Source organism: Paralichthys olivaceus, chromosome 16 (assembly GCF_024713975.1).
Source record: "Paralichthys olivaceus isolate ysfri-2021 chromosome 16, ASM2471397v2, whole genome shotgun sequence".
Lineage (NCBI taxonomy): Eukaryota > Metazoa > Chordata > Actinopteri > Pleuronectiformes > Paralichthyidae > Paralichthys > Paralichthys olivaceus.
In genome coordinates, this window is record NC_091108.1 from 16,073,104 (window position 1) to 16,089,903 (window position 16,800).

Sequence of the window (16,800 nt, forward strand, 5' to 3'; positions counted from 1 at the left end):
AAACCCAAATTTAGAGTGCAAAATGTTTTGGTTTATGTCCCCCCCAAAAGTTCTTACAATATACAATTAAACTAACTCAAACTGAAACAACTCTTTTAAGGGCCCTAACAGAGTTATAGGGCCCTTAAATGAGATCAACAAAACACAACTGTAGTGAAAATAAGGCAAACAAAACAGGGTTTCAACTCTATTGGACCTTCCAAAAGAGCCATTAAGGCAACATGTACTAACTGACCAAACCAATAAACACACAGGGGAGAACTACATAAACAGAAACTGAATCCCAAAGCAAAAATACTCTAATCCCCCTGTGATGTCAGAGCTCTTGGTTTGGTCCTTTGCTTGGGCCTTTGTATAAAACAAGGCTCCGCCCTCAGCTCAGGTCTTTAGCTGGTCCAGGAAGGAGAACTCTAGACAGGTAACTTGAAATAGATAAATAAAAGTAATTAATACACTTTAAACCAACTATCAAAGCTGCAAAGAATATTACTGAGTGAAATTATTAGTTCAATGACCGCAAATGAAAATAAACAACTGTGATAGTGATGTGGGTGAATGTGTGGAATTAAACCTTCACGTGTGGCTCCGTCCATCACATATAAAGATGGACGACATGAGTGCTCCCCTAAAGTGAAGCCATGTTTGTTGATAGTTTGTCATAAATCCTGCCTTCTCTATGTTAGTGGATGGGACCTCACTAATGCAAAAAGTACACATCAAATGCATTTTTCTCAAAGCTGATTTTGGAAATTTTAGATCGTTATCACTTTGATATGTGTTAAAGTGCAGGGGCAAAACAAAGCTGGTTTTTGAGCTTCCCACTGATCATGGACACTGGTGTTTGAGCACCTAGTTAACTGGGCACTGAGACCTGAGCAAGCCTGACCTACGTAAGGAATACAAAACCTGCTATCTACTATTTCTGTATCTCAGTTGCTTGAGTCTCTCCCTCCTTCAGATGTGCCCTGCCTCTGGCTTAATCCTCAGTGCGCTAAAAGCATTTTCATTTAGTCATGACTCATTCCTCACAGCAAATTGACTGTAAACTCAATTTAGGTGGTGTTATCGCTGATGTGTGAGAATAGGATGAAACCAGAAACAATTCTTGTGCTAAATCAATGTTAGTCACTTCAATTTTTTACTTGAGTAAGCTAGGAGGGCCCAAGTAACATGTGATATTTGCCTATGTAGTATAAAACCCACTGCTTTGTAAGCTATTTATATGAACAGATTGCTGCACATACTGTAAGCTTAGAAGGTGCATGTGTGAACATAAATGTCCAAGTGAGAGCCTTAGGATTATCTGTGACTTTCTCCACCTGGCCCCACAGTGTAAAGTCTGCAGAATCTAATGTGAGTGCACAGCAGGAGTTCCCCCACTGGATTCCCCTGCTTCTAACATGCGACAGATGTAAAAGTGAAAAAAACAAACAGAAAACATATATCTCTCTGGGTGAAAAATCAGTGATACACGTAGAAGACACTGACAAATATGTTAAGAGAGTTTGTGGTGACAAAATCCTACAAAATATTTCCTGCCTCTGTCTGGTGCACCCGGCTGCTCCAGCTCTTGTCTAAATGATGCAGAGGATTTGCTGTTGTGAACGTGTTTGTGCAGAAAACAAACTTCCCGCTGCGTTGTGCATGTGTGAAAGGCAAACTGCAGATAAAGTCCAGACCCAATTCTCTGGACTTTATCCGCAGGTCATGTCTGAAAATGGCTTAAGATGATAGAATTTAAAGCTAAAAGCTTATTGCTCTGTGATTCTTTAAAGAGGCATGTAGCTTTTTTACAAAATTAGAACTCAAATTGTTTTGTGTTTTCCTGTGTGACGAAACATCCTGGTCACAGCTCAGAATCAGAATTTATTACTAGTACTGGTGTTGCCAACTCATCGACAGTAATTCCTGTAAAAGATTTGAGCACCTGTTCAACAACCATTGTTTGTTTCCTCAGTCTGATGCTGCTGCTGCTTCCTTGTTGAACGGTTGCTGTGCAACCATGACAACAGCTTCCTACTACAGTCAGTTCTCACCTCACTACCATGATTTTAATGGCTGTGAATATGATTGTTTGTGCTACATATGTGTGTCAGACTCTTTGTGTGTTTGCTATATGTTGAGGTTATGAGTGGGGATTAAGTTATCCCTCAGCTTATCACCATTAAAATGATAAGCAGTGGTCGTGACCTAGTTTTGAAAGACAGCCTTGTTCTCTGTAGCTTAGAGTGACTAGACCCTGTGGCCATTGATGCACTTTTATCTGTTACCTCTTTGTGTTTAGTAAGAGCAACAGTGCTGCAGTTTGGTTAATAAAAGAGGTGCAGGGGCCTTTTCCTGTAGCTGCTGCTTCTGAGAAAGTACAGCCTGCAGTTCACCTTAGCACTTGCATAATTTGCATATAGATGAGAATCATATCCCATTATTGCTCAGGGGGTACATTAATAATGGGGTTGTTGAACAGGATACTGTTCTGTATTAGATACTTGTGCAGATGCTGAAACAGGTGGGGCTCACAGTTCTTGTTTCTGCTTCACTGAAGCCACGGTGTCCCGCATCTTTCTTTTCATCAACAACACTTTATTTATTTCTTTCTCTCTGTTGTTTGTACTTCGAAGGATTTGGAAAGATCCTCTGCAGCATCCCTGAGCAAACCTCAGACTGGCTACTGTATTTCTAAATGACTCCCGCTAAAATCAACACCACAGAGACACAAAATTGCTTGACCTTTCTGAACCCTTCTGCTCCTGTTAGTTCCCACCACTGTTCCACCAAAACCTGCATGTCATGCCTTTAAAAAACATCAACCATTTAGTTTCATGGGCTTGATCTTCAGAAAGGACAAAGGGGCTCTGTAATGCTCATTGTAAATTTCATACAACTCATGTATTGGTTGGTTATATTTAAGTTGTAATATTGAATTTAACTTGTGCTGGTCCATTAGAACAGATTCTCCACCCAGCGTTGGACCTACACAGTAATTTCCTGCATATCAGAAATATGTGAGGTTTATTATGTTTTAGAATAAAGATTCAATCTCATATATATTTCTAATTTGTTACTTTCTACTCTATTTTCAATATAGTAATAATTCAAAACTGTATTTATGCAACACTTAACAAAGTGACAATAAGATTAATAGAAAGTTAAAGAAAAATTAGTTACAGAGATATTCTATTATCATAAAAAGATGTACTTTACATAATAAAACATGGGAACTGCAGTCAAAACAAGAGACAGCCTATTCCCTTCTACATTTATTTTACAATAGTTATATTGTAAATACTATATACATTTCTATATACTATTTTTATTCTTTTCCCCCTTGTGTCATTTCTGAATTTCCTCTAAGGGTGATCCATAAAGTTACATCTATCTTATCTTAATGCAATCCTAATTAACTTTATTTATATAGCAAGTTTAAAGAAAGGACAAAGGAACAGGTATTAAAACAAGACATATTCTATCCTATTATATGATCAACATAATGATAGTCATAGTAATGTACATCATTTATATAACACTTTAATTAAACTTACATAGTTCTTAACAGAAAGAAATGCATACAAATGAAAAGTACACCAATTAAAACAAGAGCTTCTATTCAATTTTCTCCTATACTCTGTATCTCCACCCTGCGTGGTGACGTCACGCTCCGACCAGCCAGTGAGGCGCAGGGATGGAGGGAGGGGGAGGGGAGAGGGAGTTTCTCACATACACACGCGCCCGCGCACACACACACGCGCGCGCACACAGTCAGGCGGCAGCAGCAGCACTGGCGTCGCAGCAGCGCGTCAAGCAGAGCGGCTCTCGGGCTTTGTTCAGTGGATGTGAATGAGGCTGAGCTCCATCACCTGCTCCAGACATGTGGACGGATATAAGGACGCTGCTACTTTTACATCTGTTCATCCTCAGGCTGCAGCTAACGACAGGTCAGTGTGACAGGAGTCAATAGAATATAACGGTGTGTGTGTGTGGTGGGATGTGGAGGTGAGAGACTGGTAGCGCTCCTACTCTGTCCTTTTCCCCCCTCTCTTGTGGCAAATATCACACGCGCACAAACACTTAATTTCATCATTAACACTTAAAACTGTGACTTAGTTGGTGTAACATCCATCATGTCTCGATGTTGGAAGAAATGCTTGTGTGTGAGGAGGGAGGTGAAAAAGCCTGTGAGAGTGTGTCATGTGTTCCTGAGCATCCATACTGCATCAGGAGAGCTGGAGTAGCTGGAGTGGCCCGTGCACACTGAATCTTTGTCCTCATGACTGCTGACAGACTCTGGGCCTCCTCCTCCTCCTCTGCTGCTGCTGCTCATTATATTCTGCAATAAAACTGGATCAAAAACTGAAAAAACAACAAAAAACAGAGCATGACGCTGGAAGAGGCTCAGCCAATTGACCTGAATGAATGCTGAATATCAATTAGGCATTCATTTGCAAATGACAGTTGAACTAGTTGCGGTTACTACAAATGGGGTTTGTCTCTCATCCATCTGGACTGTGTGTGTGTGTGTGTGTGTGTGTGTGTGTGTGTGTGTGTGTGTGTGTGTGTGTGTGTGTGTGTGTGTGTGTCTTTTCTTGTTGCAGCCTCGGATGAGTGTGAGGATGGACAGTTCCAGTGCAACAACAAAAGGTGTATACCGACCATCTGGAGGTGCGACGACGATGACGACTGCTCAGACAACAGTGATGAAGAAAACTGTCGTAAGTGCTGAAATCAGTGGAGGAATACATGCAAACAATGGCTGTGAACTGTGTGTGTGTGGGGGCGGGGGGTAATACTTGGAATGCAATATCTCAATAAGGAGGAATTATCTGTTGGACCACAACCCCCCTCATGCTCTGAACAATGCTATACCCACTCAGAACAATTAGCTGTGAATTATGTTCTGAAAAACGTATCCATAATCTGATATCTCCTGGACCTGCTCCTGCCACTTTAAAGACATAATACAAAACACTTCTTCATTGAAATGTCCAAAAAGCGACTATATCTGTGTTGTATATTTTGTTGACTTGTGTACCTACGTTATCCAAAATTTGACGTTTCACTTTGGTCGCCGTCATATCTGCTTTATCTGCGGCTTTGCCCGTCTCTGCTGCAAGTTTCGTTGCATTTGCTGACGAAGGGGAAAACACACGCTCTCCACTGGTTGTACTGGAGAAGGTTTGTGGTTTGAATCCTGGTTTGGCCGGGGTCTTCCTGTGTGGAGTTTGCATGTGCCCTTCATGTTTGCGTAGATTTTCTCCAGGTAAACCGGCCCCCTTGTCACAACCCAATGACATACAGAGTTGGGGTTAGGTTAGTTGGAGATTCTAAACTGACTGACTGTTGTCTGCATGTTGACCCAGTGATACGCTGGCGACCTATCCTGCCTAATGTCAGCTGGCTCCAGCTTTCCCCTAGACCCTCCAAAGGATAAACGATGGATGTTTGTAAAGCTCACCTGTAATGGATCATGATTATTCTTCGTCATTTGCTGGTTACTTAGGATAAAACCTGAATTTGTTGCATCATGTAGATTTTCATTTGCAATTGTGGTGGAGAGAACAACTCCCTCGCTGCTTCATGGCCATCATCCAACTGTTTATTTTTTGTTATTGTTTGGATTGAGAGACCCTTAGTGGATGAAGTTACATATTGTGTGTTTAATGGTCTGTTCCTGACTGCAATGTTTTTATTATAAATTCTTCATCTTAATGTATTTTCTTCAAACAGTTATATGAAGCAGAAAATCCACCAGTGTCTCTCTCAGCTCTTTGTTCTCTCATCATTTCATATTATTTTTAATGGTGGATTTTATTAGCACTTTATCTGTGTTTTCTCCTGTTAGCTCACTGTGCATGACATTACCTTATATTCAGGGAGACATAAAGCTCATAGTGTCCAAAGAGGCACAAATAAAACCATGTACCTAGAAGGGATTAGGTGTGAGTGTGTGTGTGCCTCAGGCCGCATGCTCAGGTGATTTCATTCCTGAGACAGAAAATGTAATTTTTTTGAAAGAGGGTTGATTGGGTTGAATAGTTTTCATATCATCTTCAAAGAGCTTTGCCAGTTGAGAGACAGATCGCTAAAAAAAGCAAATAATCTGAAATGAAAGAGTCACCCACTTTAAATCATAGACATGTGTGTTTAATATCTAGGAAAAAATATTCACAACTTATGCTTTGCAGACAGACCTTTTTTTTGTCTCGGAACAATTCTGACCATCCAATTCTTTGTTTTGTGTTTTTCTAGATTATTCACTTTAGCTCCTTATGGTTTAACTGGCACATGTACAACAGCAGATGTTTTACGCTGTGGAATCAAGCACTCAAAACTTTCTGAGCTGAATTTCTCTCTGACATCTGTAACGCAGCCTTTTCACTGTTACATGAAAATTTTTTGGGGTTTTCTTCTCATAATTATGCCTTGAAGAAGAAAATATCACAGATCCTTCATTTTCATTAAACTTATCTTCAAAGCCTAACTTACTCCAAAATTTACTCTGACATCACATCTTTTTGTTGAACGTTTCATCGCCGGACCTGACGACTGGATATTGACTACTGAACAATTTTTTTATTTGGTTATGCTCAAGAACATCACTTTGACATTTGATAGGGAGGGGAAATCATGATGCTGGGCTGAACGATGTGATGAGTGTCAGCCATAGGCGATGCCCAACCCGGTCTTGGATGTGTCTGTGCAGAAATAAAAGAATTTCAGTTTTCTTCTCTGACTACGTGCCAGTGGCCTATATTTTTCGGAAGAAACCAGTGATGCTGTGCCAAATCTGAAGCCAAGCTCTGCATGTTTACCGTGCAGCGATGTTCTCATGTGTCTGGGTTAATTGTGGCTCGGGAGGAATTCCTGCACCTCCCAGCACACATGTATACATTCTCTCTCTCTCTCTCTCTCTCTCTCTCCCTCCCTCTCTCTCTTTCTCCCTCCTTCTTCACTGTCTTTGTTTGTTTCTGCTGCTTCTGTCTCCCACAAACTCACAACCTGCTCTATGCAAGCACCTTGGGATTCTTATACTTGTTACTCTGGAGATGTTTCCATTGTTTCTCTGAAAGCAGCAGAATGTTTCCTGGGGCGCGCCAAAAAAAAACAGGTCATTTGGAGCATTTTTGCTCCTAAAACATTCATGTGTCACTGACACACACACACATATCTACAGACACACATATACTGTTTAGAGAAAACGACTCTGCCAGCCTCTCTTCAGAATTCCTTTTATGAATGAAGGAGGAAATTGTCAGCGACGTTTTATTAGCTGTCGTGTCTTTTTTCTCAGTCAGTGCTCCTGACACGTTTATTGTTTGAGTGAAAACACTTCGCTCCTGAATGCTGAGACCACTGCCCACGATTTGATGATTGCGACACTCCGCCATTACATACCCTGTTACATACTGTACATTATATCAGAGAGTGGCCTTCACTTTCTGCATCCATCTCCTCTCCTTGTGAGGCTCGCTGTATCTGCGTGGGCAGGCGGATGAGGCTGTGTGTGTGTCTACGCAGAGTCAGATCCGTCTCTGCAAGTGCATCCTCACAGCGCTGGACCGATGATTGGCTAAAGGAGCATTTATTCGGCCTTTATGTAAGAGAACAGATAAATGTTTCAAATTTTGAACTATCTCTTATACCTCGATGCGTCACTTGCGTTGGCATGGTTGAATGCAATACCTCCAGTAGAGGGCAGAACAGAGGTGAGAGTTTCTGAAAACAAACATGGCGACGTTGGATAAGGTCGTGATAATGATCGTCTTGAGGAAGTCCTTGTGTCTGTACCCGGGCGGAGAAACCTCGTTTAGATCCCTGTCGTCTCTCCTCAAAAAGTTCCACCATCGTTGAAAGTTTTTCCTTGTGTCTTTTGATCAACTCTTTTTATTTGTTGATGTTGACTGAGAATGACAGACATAATCAAGGCAGCGTGAGTTTTTGCTTTCCATCTCAGATGATTTACAGTGTGAGGCGGACTGGAAATGGACAGAAGGCTCCCTCCGTTTCCAAATATGCATTTGATGTTGAGCATAAATGGGCCTTAAAGGGATTTTAGTTCAACTTGAACCATGTCTGATTTGGAGAACTGGTTCTCAGGCACATCGCGTAGTTCTGGTGATATTTAATTAATGCGTTACTATTAAAGTCATTCTCAGGGGTTGAGTCTGTAAGCGCTGTCTTCTATTTCCACATTCTAACAGGCTAAAAGACAGTGTAGCGCAGTGGAGGGAAACTTGTGCTGCACAGAGTAGTTTGCTGATGGTTTAGCTTCTACTCACAGCAGAAATTACGCGGTTGGCTCCTGGTTGACTGTGAAGTGGTTGCTTTTTAAAATTACGTTTCTGAAATGCTGAAGGGAGGGCATCACTTTCTGTCACTTCTTCTCACTTTTTCAATATATTATGTTACAGTACAATGCCAGGACCAAGCATCCAGTAACTGAACGTGTGCAACAGACCATGGTTTTGAAATATGCTGACAGCAGAGAACCTGTGCTGCAGCTCCTGATTTATGTGTCCCCTTGTTTTTAGCCTGGGTGGTGCAACTTCACAGAACACGTGTAAAGGCCCTAAAAATGTCGTCGCTGCTCATATTGGAATCATACCCTCTATATGCACAATTATCCTCCTCCATCCTCCACACAGTTTTTCCGTTAAAACCACCATCCCCCACCAGCCCACCCCCAGACGGCTCTCCCATCTCTTCATCTACCCCACCATCCCCCCTCATCAAACTCTTATTCCCTGCTGACCAGTCTCTTGCTGTGTGCACCCACACATTCATAGATGCATAATTCTAAACCAGGACACAAGTATGGACCTGATGAATGCTGGCATAAATGCATATGTACAGAAAAGTATTAAACAGCTATCGATACCTCGATATAAAGAAAAAAGGTCTTGGGCAGATAAGATTATTCTTTTCTTTTTTTATCACAGGCTGACTGCTTGTTCTTCAGCCTCCAGTCATTCATAGGTTTGCTCCTGAGGGAATGATGTAACAGCCACAGGTTCAAGATCAGATAAAGGTTTCATAGTGAATGTTTTTCATAAAATGAAACTGAATTTTCTCTTACTGTTTAAATGTGTATTTTATAAGTTTGAAGGATTTATTTAACTGCTGTTATTTTTTTCCATGCATTCCATGTCTGCTGTTTTAGAGGTCTGTTAAGGATTCTGCACAATATTCAGATGCAAGTTCACAACTTTTCAATATAAAAGCTCGGTAATTCAACTCACTAGACTAGAAAGCATTATGGCAACAAAATGAACATTAGCAATTTGCTTGCAAATTAAAAGCACAAAGAGGAAGTGATTCAGTACCTGTGACACCTGAAGATCTGTGTCAGTCCACTATGGTGAAAGAAGAATAATCAAAATACAAAATTGATCTGGCAGGGCAGATATTATTGGCCGCAGGCTGCCAGCTGCCGACCACAGCTGTAGTTTATCTGAGGATGTAGAAGAAGACGTGTTGGACTGTTAGCACACTACTGTCCCCACTTACTGCTACAGAGTGCTCGTTACCTGTTCACATTTTTATTAATATTAAGATAACATTTTTGTGACCTAAGCTTTTTGTTTGTTGAATTAGCAGTTAGATTCATTTTAAACACATAGTATCAAGAAGGTATTGAGGTATTGATACTTTTAACAATTCTAATACAGAATATTTACAGAGATGAATACACACCAATGAACTCTTATCTCCTACTTTTCTGGCAGACACTTGCAAAGTTGAATCCACATGAACCACATTAGAAACTTTGTTCACTGATGGGATCATGTTTTTGAGGTGAGGATGAGATGCAAAGCCGGCGCGCCCCTCGCTGCGTCCCGTAGTGGGAGACTGCAGCTGAAGCAACAAAAGAATTCTTCCTCGAATTCTCAAAGTCAGATCTGTGCCAACTCTGACACGGAGCTGCGTTTAATCCTCATCCTGATTATAGCGGCGTATCAGCCACTCTCCATCGCATCTGCGCTACCTTCAAAGTCCAGCGGGTGTCCGCTCCACTTTGTTCTCGTGCTTGGATGTGATAACGATCTGTTTCTTCTACGTCTGTGTTCATGAATCTAACATCTGCACCTGAAGTAGAGCTCAATGTGTGCCTTTGTTTTCCTCTGATGCAGTCAGCAAACTGCGTGCTTCCCGCTTTGTGCTTCTTTTTTTACTTTATAAATCCTCCTTCAGATGAAATTCACTTTTAAAACTGTGAGCGCTCTCCCACAGCTACTAGAGTCATTGTTTATTTCTTTATTCTAAAGCCTTTCAGTGGATGCAGCTTCCTCTGCATGCCATCACACAATGAACAATGTAAAACTGCTCCTTTTTTCATGCATATTCTAATACTGACGTCTCCAGTGTTAAAAGCTCAGCTTACAAGTGTTACACCTGACTACATGTTCACAGGTACACCAATATTCTGACTATTGACCTTGTGTAGAATAAGACATTACTCGGATTATGACGAGCTGCTAAAATAATTATATTCATTTTCCCATTTGCATGTTACAGAGCATAGCCTGGTTATGTCCACTCAGCATGCATCCAACATTATTGCACGAGTTTCAAAACCCCAACCATAAATAGTTAATTTGCAATGCCACCATATACCTTTTATGGATAAAAGCTGCAACTCCACATTATTCTTTCATCTTTTTTACATCCAGGGCATGTGTCAGGCACTTATTAACCATCATATGCTGCAAAATAACTCCAATGGGACATTATAATGTGATAGAAAATAGTCTTCATGTAGTGGGCTCAGGAATATATGTTTGGATGTTCTCTACTTTTTTGCAGTGTATGGAAATAGATGACATAATCTTACAGCACGTCTGGCTTCAGACCATGTTATTTGGTGGTTTTGTGCTTGACTTCATGCCGGGCTCCTGACAGGAGCGTCTACCATTCTGTGCTCTGAAATGATTCAGGCATTGGTTGGTAACTGAGAGCAAGTTGTGTTTTTGTGCTCATCTGTTATTCATCCCCTGCATTTAATTACCAACCACTTAGTTCTTGTTCTTGAGGAGGAGAAGAGGGTTTGCTCTTAGATTTTCCCCTCCTCTCCTCTTCTCAGCAGTATTGCGACTCTTTTTGTTGATGGGCAGCAGGAGCACAAACATTTCCAGTCAGCTCTACATTGTGAGAACTGTTGGCTTTATTTTTCTTGCTCTGGCAGGTTGTTGTTCTCTGAGCTTGGCAGAGCTTAACCTAGCAGCAGTTTTTCCTACCTCTACCAAGAAGGTAATGTTTATTGTTGGTGATTGTTAGTTAGCAGAATTACACAAAAACTACTGGACAGATGATCATGAAACTCACAAATCACAATTTGTCTCATAGAGCTTAACAAGGTGCAAGATCCTCTGTTTTAACCCTTAACAAGAGTAAGGAAGAACTACCCCAAAAAAAACCTATTAACCTGGGAAAAAACCTTGAAACCTCAGAGAGAGCCACATGTGAGGGATCCCTCTCCCAGGACAGACAGAAGTGCAACAGTGTAACTGAGAACATAGACAAAGTTACAATATTTACAACATTGACTAGAAGAAGTCATGAAATTTTGCTGCAGATCTGGGTCAGGGGCGTATTTTCTCCATTTTCTGTAACCTTGAGAGATATTTACTTTTTTCAACACTTTTGTTGATTTCTCAGATAGTAATTTATTAATCTTGATTCATTTTCATATTCAGGGGGTTGGTATCAATGAGTGTATCAATTTCATACAAATCCAAATAAAAATCTGAATCTAGTGGATTAAAATCTTTTATAAGTGTTGTAGAGCTATAGTAACTACCACCACTGTGGATCTGAGACACATAATGGGGCCCCAGCTTCAAGGCTTGTTTTCATTTAACGGCACAGTTGGGCCTTGGTGGAGATATGTGCACTACTGAGTGCTATTCTAGTTTTATATAAGTAATGTCCCCTGAAGTAAGATGCAGAAGCAGTTTGGCCACCAGCTGAGATCTACGTGTTTAAAGTGCCACTCGCTATGTCATCAGCAGCCAACCAACGTTACTGCAGTGAAAAACAATAACGTTATTATATGAACAACCACTATCAACCAACATTATAATGGATATACATCTGACAACTGCAGGACAGACGGGACAGATTGATCTATTGAATAATATACAGGCAGTCAGCATGTTCGCATTGGTTATTTCAATGTCACACCAGTCCAGTCCAAAGTTTCATATATCTGACACGGGAGTAATGAACGTCACTCTCACTCAGACTGTTTACGTTTGTTGCAATGGCTAACAGATTAACTAATTAATTAATTCACAGCCACGCACAAAACGATGGGTAGGTCCAAGTGGTAAGGCTAATGGGTGGATTAGGACAAGGCCTGCATGTAGGAGAATCACACAGTGACATGTTCTGCTGATTGTTAGAGAGAGGCTTCAGGAAAAGATGGAATCCAATGTGCTTTTCTCTTATCAGTGTTGAAAACATATTTGGTGGCTGCATGTTTTTCCCCATTTGTCTGCATTGATGTGTTTGACAGCAACACAGTGAGCAGTTGTTGATGATTAAGAAAAACAAACAAGTCAAGTCGAAATGATAGAAAATGGGAAAAGAAGTCATTCTGGTTTGCAGATTGAATTAAGGATGTTTGTGTTTCCGTCTAGTTGTCTCTGTAATCTTTTTTTAGTTTTGACACAGTGCAGAAAGGATTTTATTTTGTATCTCTTAAACACAATGATGCACTTTATGTGTCAGGTCTGGCGTCAATTTTGTATATTTTAATTCCCTCACTTGCTGCTCACATAATCACAACAGAGCCTTAATTATTGTAACGAATTGTAATGCCTGCATTAAACAAACGTTTTATGGCAAAAGCTGAAAATGTTATTTGTGAATTGAGAATGTAGAGCCAGCTATTGAGTCAGTGTTGGATTGAATCAAAACTCACTTAAATATCAAGTTGGAAGTAAAAAATACACGTCCCTTTAAAACAGTAATGTAGCAGAAAACTTACATTTCTTCCTTTTCAAAATTTGTACAAAATAAGCAAAACTACTCCTGACTTACACTTGTCACTGCTTACATAGACCAACCAATTAATTGAGAAAGCAACAGGCAGAGTAATCAATAATAATAATCACTAGTTGCAGGCCTGATGTTTTAGCAAAGATTAATGGTAATTCAAACAAAATACTCATATGATAGTAAAATTGCACGTCAGTAACAAATGAATAAAATGCACATATTTCACCTTTAGTTATTAAGCAGGAAATGTGGTTGACAGTGTGTTTCTTTGAAAATAAGGCAATTAAGTATAAATCAGGTTTTACATCAGCTACTTCTTGAAACAGCCAGACACAGACCAGACATTTTCTCCCAGGATGCTTTGCTCTTTGCATTTTCTGTCATCAAGTGCGTGCTTGTGTTTCCTCAGTGGTGGTTAGCCCTATCTGCCCTATGTTTGCATGTCTCAAAGCCACCTTCCCCGAGGTGATCATTAAGAAGTCTGCGGTTCCAATTGAGCTATTACCTCAGATGAGTGTGTGTGTCGCTATACACAGAGCTGCTGAAAGAGAGAGGATGAGAGAGAGAGGGATTAATGTGTGGGTATAAAACTTCACTCAGCCTCTTGCCCTCATAGTCCACGTATTTATCCCCCATTCCACATAACCTTTTAGTGTCCAGCACCTAAAACAAACCATTGTTTGCATCATTTTTAACTTCATCTCCCCTAAAAATCTTTATTTCTTTTTAAGTATAAAAAGCAGATATTTTTCAGGAGACACTCTTAGCTGTGTGCTTTGCCTCACAAAATATTCAGTTTCAGTTCAGTTGAATCATAGAAAAACTGCCATGGTGTTAAAACAACAGTATAAAATGTAGTTTGAACAGACCACAATTGTAATTGTGTGAAAGTGGATTCAGACTATTTTGTGACTGAAACATGTTTAAACACTGTCAGGGAATCTCTTTCAGCGCCAGATTAGGTAATGTGACTAGACCACTAATGTTTCAGATGCTAGATGTTGTGTCACAACAATAACAATAAACTTTTAAGAAATAGGCCGGTCTGTGTATGCATTTGGGGAAATTTTGTTGGTCGTGTAGGCTACAGTTTTAGTTTAGTTTTAAAATGCATCATTGTTGCTATGATTACTGCTGTTGTCCACACTACTGTGGTGTTTCTGACGTTTGAAAATGATGATGCAGTCACCAATATTCGCTTCCTGATTACTATCAGTCAGGACTCGACTACCAGCGGTGAGTACAAAGCATTCAAACACCGTAGCCTCACGGGGTGTATGTGCAGCACGTGACGGCTTCGTCATTGATCTGCTGCCTCTTGCGCACGTCTGTCATCCACACAGGGAGCGTGTCTGCTGCAGAGCTTCTATGTCAGGTCTCTTCTATATCTACTTTATTTGCCTTTTATAAAGTAGCCTGTGTTCTCAAATAAATGCCAGGACTGTAAAATATGAAGCCTCCTCCAGTTCTGCAAATATTTACAATATAAACAAATGAAGGGATTCAGTCAACAGACGTGCTAGAGTGCCTTTACTTTGAAACATTAACAGGAAGTGTGGCCAGTATATATGCTTGCGACATTGCACGCGTATAAACATTGAAACTGGTGAAAGATCATTCTCACTGTCTGTTTTGCTGTTAACCGCATGCAGAGAAATGGCAGGGTGGCTGCTCTGATAACATGGACGCCGAAATGAAAAGCAAGACGTTCCACGAGGCACGAGCCGCTCACGCATCACTCACTGTCATTAACAGTTCCACCTCATTATCACCTCAAGAGGAGAAGTCCCTGCTATACTTTTCACCATCGCTGTTCCTCGTGTGTGGTGTTTTCTGTAACTAAGCAACCAACTGCAGCAGATGTGTTTTGTGTTTTCTGGTGTTAATGTGGACGGTGATTACTTCTGATACAGAGCTTGACGCTGGTCTGGATGGAGATCATTTTTCTTTTAAAACAAAAATACATTAGTGTGGATGTAGCATTAATTGTTGAGAGTATTGAAACCGCACCCTTCAGTTTCCATGTAGTTTCCATGAAGACGTTAGTGATGGAGTGATGCAGCTCCACACGGCTCCTGGTCTTTTGTTGCAGTCATTCAGTAGTAGCTGTGAAATGAACCCAGGTTAGATTGAGAATCAATAGGACACATGCTGGATGTTTGAGAGCGGCTGCCTGCTCTGTGAACCCAGACCTCAGGGCCACAGTCATCCAGGCAGACATCGCCTTTCATCCACAATCACTGTCAGGAAAAAAAACAGACCCATGAGGTTGGCACACATTGCAAGAACTGTGGCAACTTCTGAGTCATTTTTTGTGAAAAATGTGACTTCATGTGACTCAACAGCCGCGCTCGGGATTCTTTGCCGACAGCTTTGGGACTGGAGTGAGGTTCTGACTCTCACTCTATTTTGATTTATCTGTTTATGGATGAGTACACATGCTCATCGTGGACCTACAGAGGACATTATTCCACTGTGAAGTCAGACCAGTTTAACGGAGAGCGTCAGCAGCTCGTGCACGTGGTGGGCGAAGTTAAGTGATGAGCAAACAGCTGAGACACAACAGCCAAAGCCCTCAAGTCTCTTTCTTTTTACTGATGATTCAGTGAAGCTGGATGAATTGAGTGTCAGCTCCGCTCAGAGAAGCAGCAACAGTCGCCTCTGCTTCACAGTGACTCATTACATCACCACCACCCCAATGTTAAAGCTTTGCATGCAGGCCAACCCTGCCATTAAATCATTCCACCTGCCGGCATGTCTACAACATAGTCATCACACCCAATGTGCTCGGTTACTAGTGAACTGGGACATTGTCTTTCTTTCCACAGAGGTGAGACAAAGGGGTCTCAACTCAACTTGTGACAAAAAGAAACAATGGTCAATAAGGAGCAGGTACCTTTAGGCCTGACATATTCCATTATTTATATTTCTTCTCTATAAATGTAGTTTTTTGTGAGTTAACTGTTGGTGATTTTCATCAGCAAATTATTAATCAACTGCGTATTTCCTTGAAAAATTGTTGATTTAGAATTTAAAAGTGTTATAACCAAAATTAATGAACCAAAATCTTGTTTCGACTTTGGACCAATTGCTGCAAACTTGCAAGTTGAGACAGCATTAAGGAATAAGAGAAGAGAAAGAGGCAAAAAGCAAACAAAAAGACTACTTGGACACTTGCTTGTCTACATTAAACCAATTAGTGTAATGGGTAAGTAGGTAGACTCAGCCCACATAGGTAATGACAACAGGATGTATTTATATCATACAGAAGTCTTTAGTCTGTTCCCTGTAAACAATTTAAAAAGAAGCACATGAACCTTCGTGTGGACTTACAGGTGTGAAAATGCCCTAAAACACAAAGATGTGATTTTCAGTCATCAGGGTTCCATCGAAAAAAAACACAAATTAAATTAAACGTCAAAATAAAATGGAATTAAAAACACATTCCATCCACAGTGGTGCTAATTCTGTGCTTTAGTACCATCAAAGTCTAATGGTGAATAAACTGTCAAGCCTAGCGTTAAAACCTTTTTGTATTATTTTTTCCCTTTAAAGTTGATTTCACCTGATTTCTAACCACATATTTATAATGCTTGTAAAAGCAAGTGGAAGGAAATGTTAGTGATAAAAAAGGCAAATCCTGCTCATCTTAGCAGATGGAACCTCAAAGGTTTTTTACCAAACAATAATTTTGGCACATTATAGGATATCCTCATATGAAGTTGTTTTGGTTTACAGTTCTGACAGCTCCATGAAAACAAGTGGAATTTAACCACAACCTGCGATGTAATGGTCCGAAATTTATAA

General features: G+C 40.5%; 1 protein-coding gene across 3 annotated transcripts in view; it reads left to right on the plus strand.

The window, feature by feature from the left end:
• Nucleotides 1-3,022: 3,022 nt before the first annotated feature.
• The window catches only part of LOC109643645 (low-density lipoprotein receptor-related protein 8-like), an 82,897-nt gene continuing 69,119 nt past the window's right edge, over nt 3,023-16,800 (plus strand). The window contains exons 1-2 of one of the 3 annotated variants that reach the window (XM_069510903.1): nt 3,023-3,932; nt 4,590-4,706. In XM_069510903.1, the coding sequence (XP_069367004.1) occupies nt 3,866-3,932; nt 4,590-4,706 (184 nt within the window). In that variant the 5' untranslated portion in view covers nt 3,023-3,865. The remainder of the gene's footprint in view (nt 3,933-4,589; nt 4,707-16,800) is intronic. The other 2 variants (XM_069510904.1, XM_069510902.1) reach the window with 2 other exon arrangements.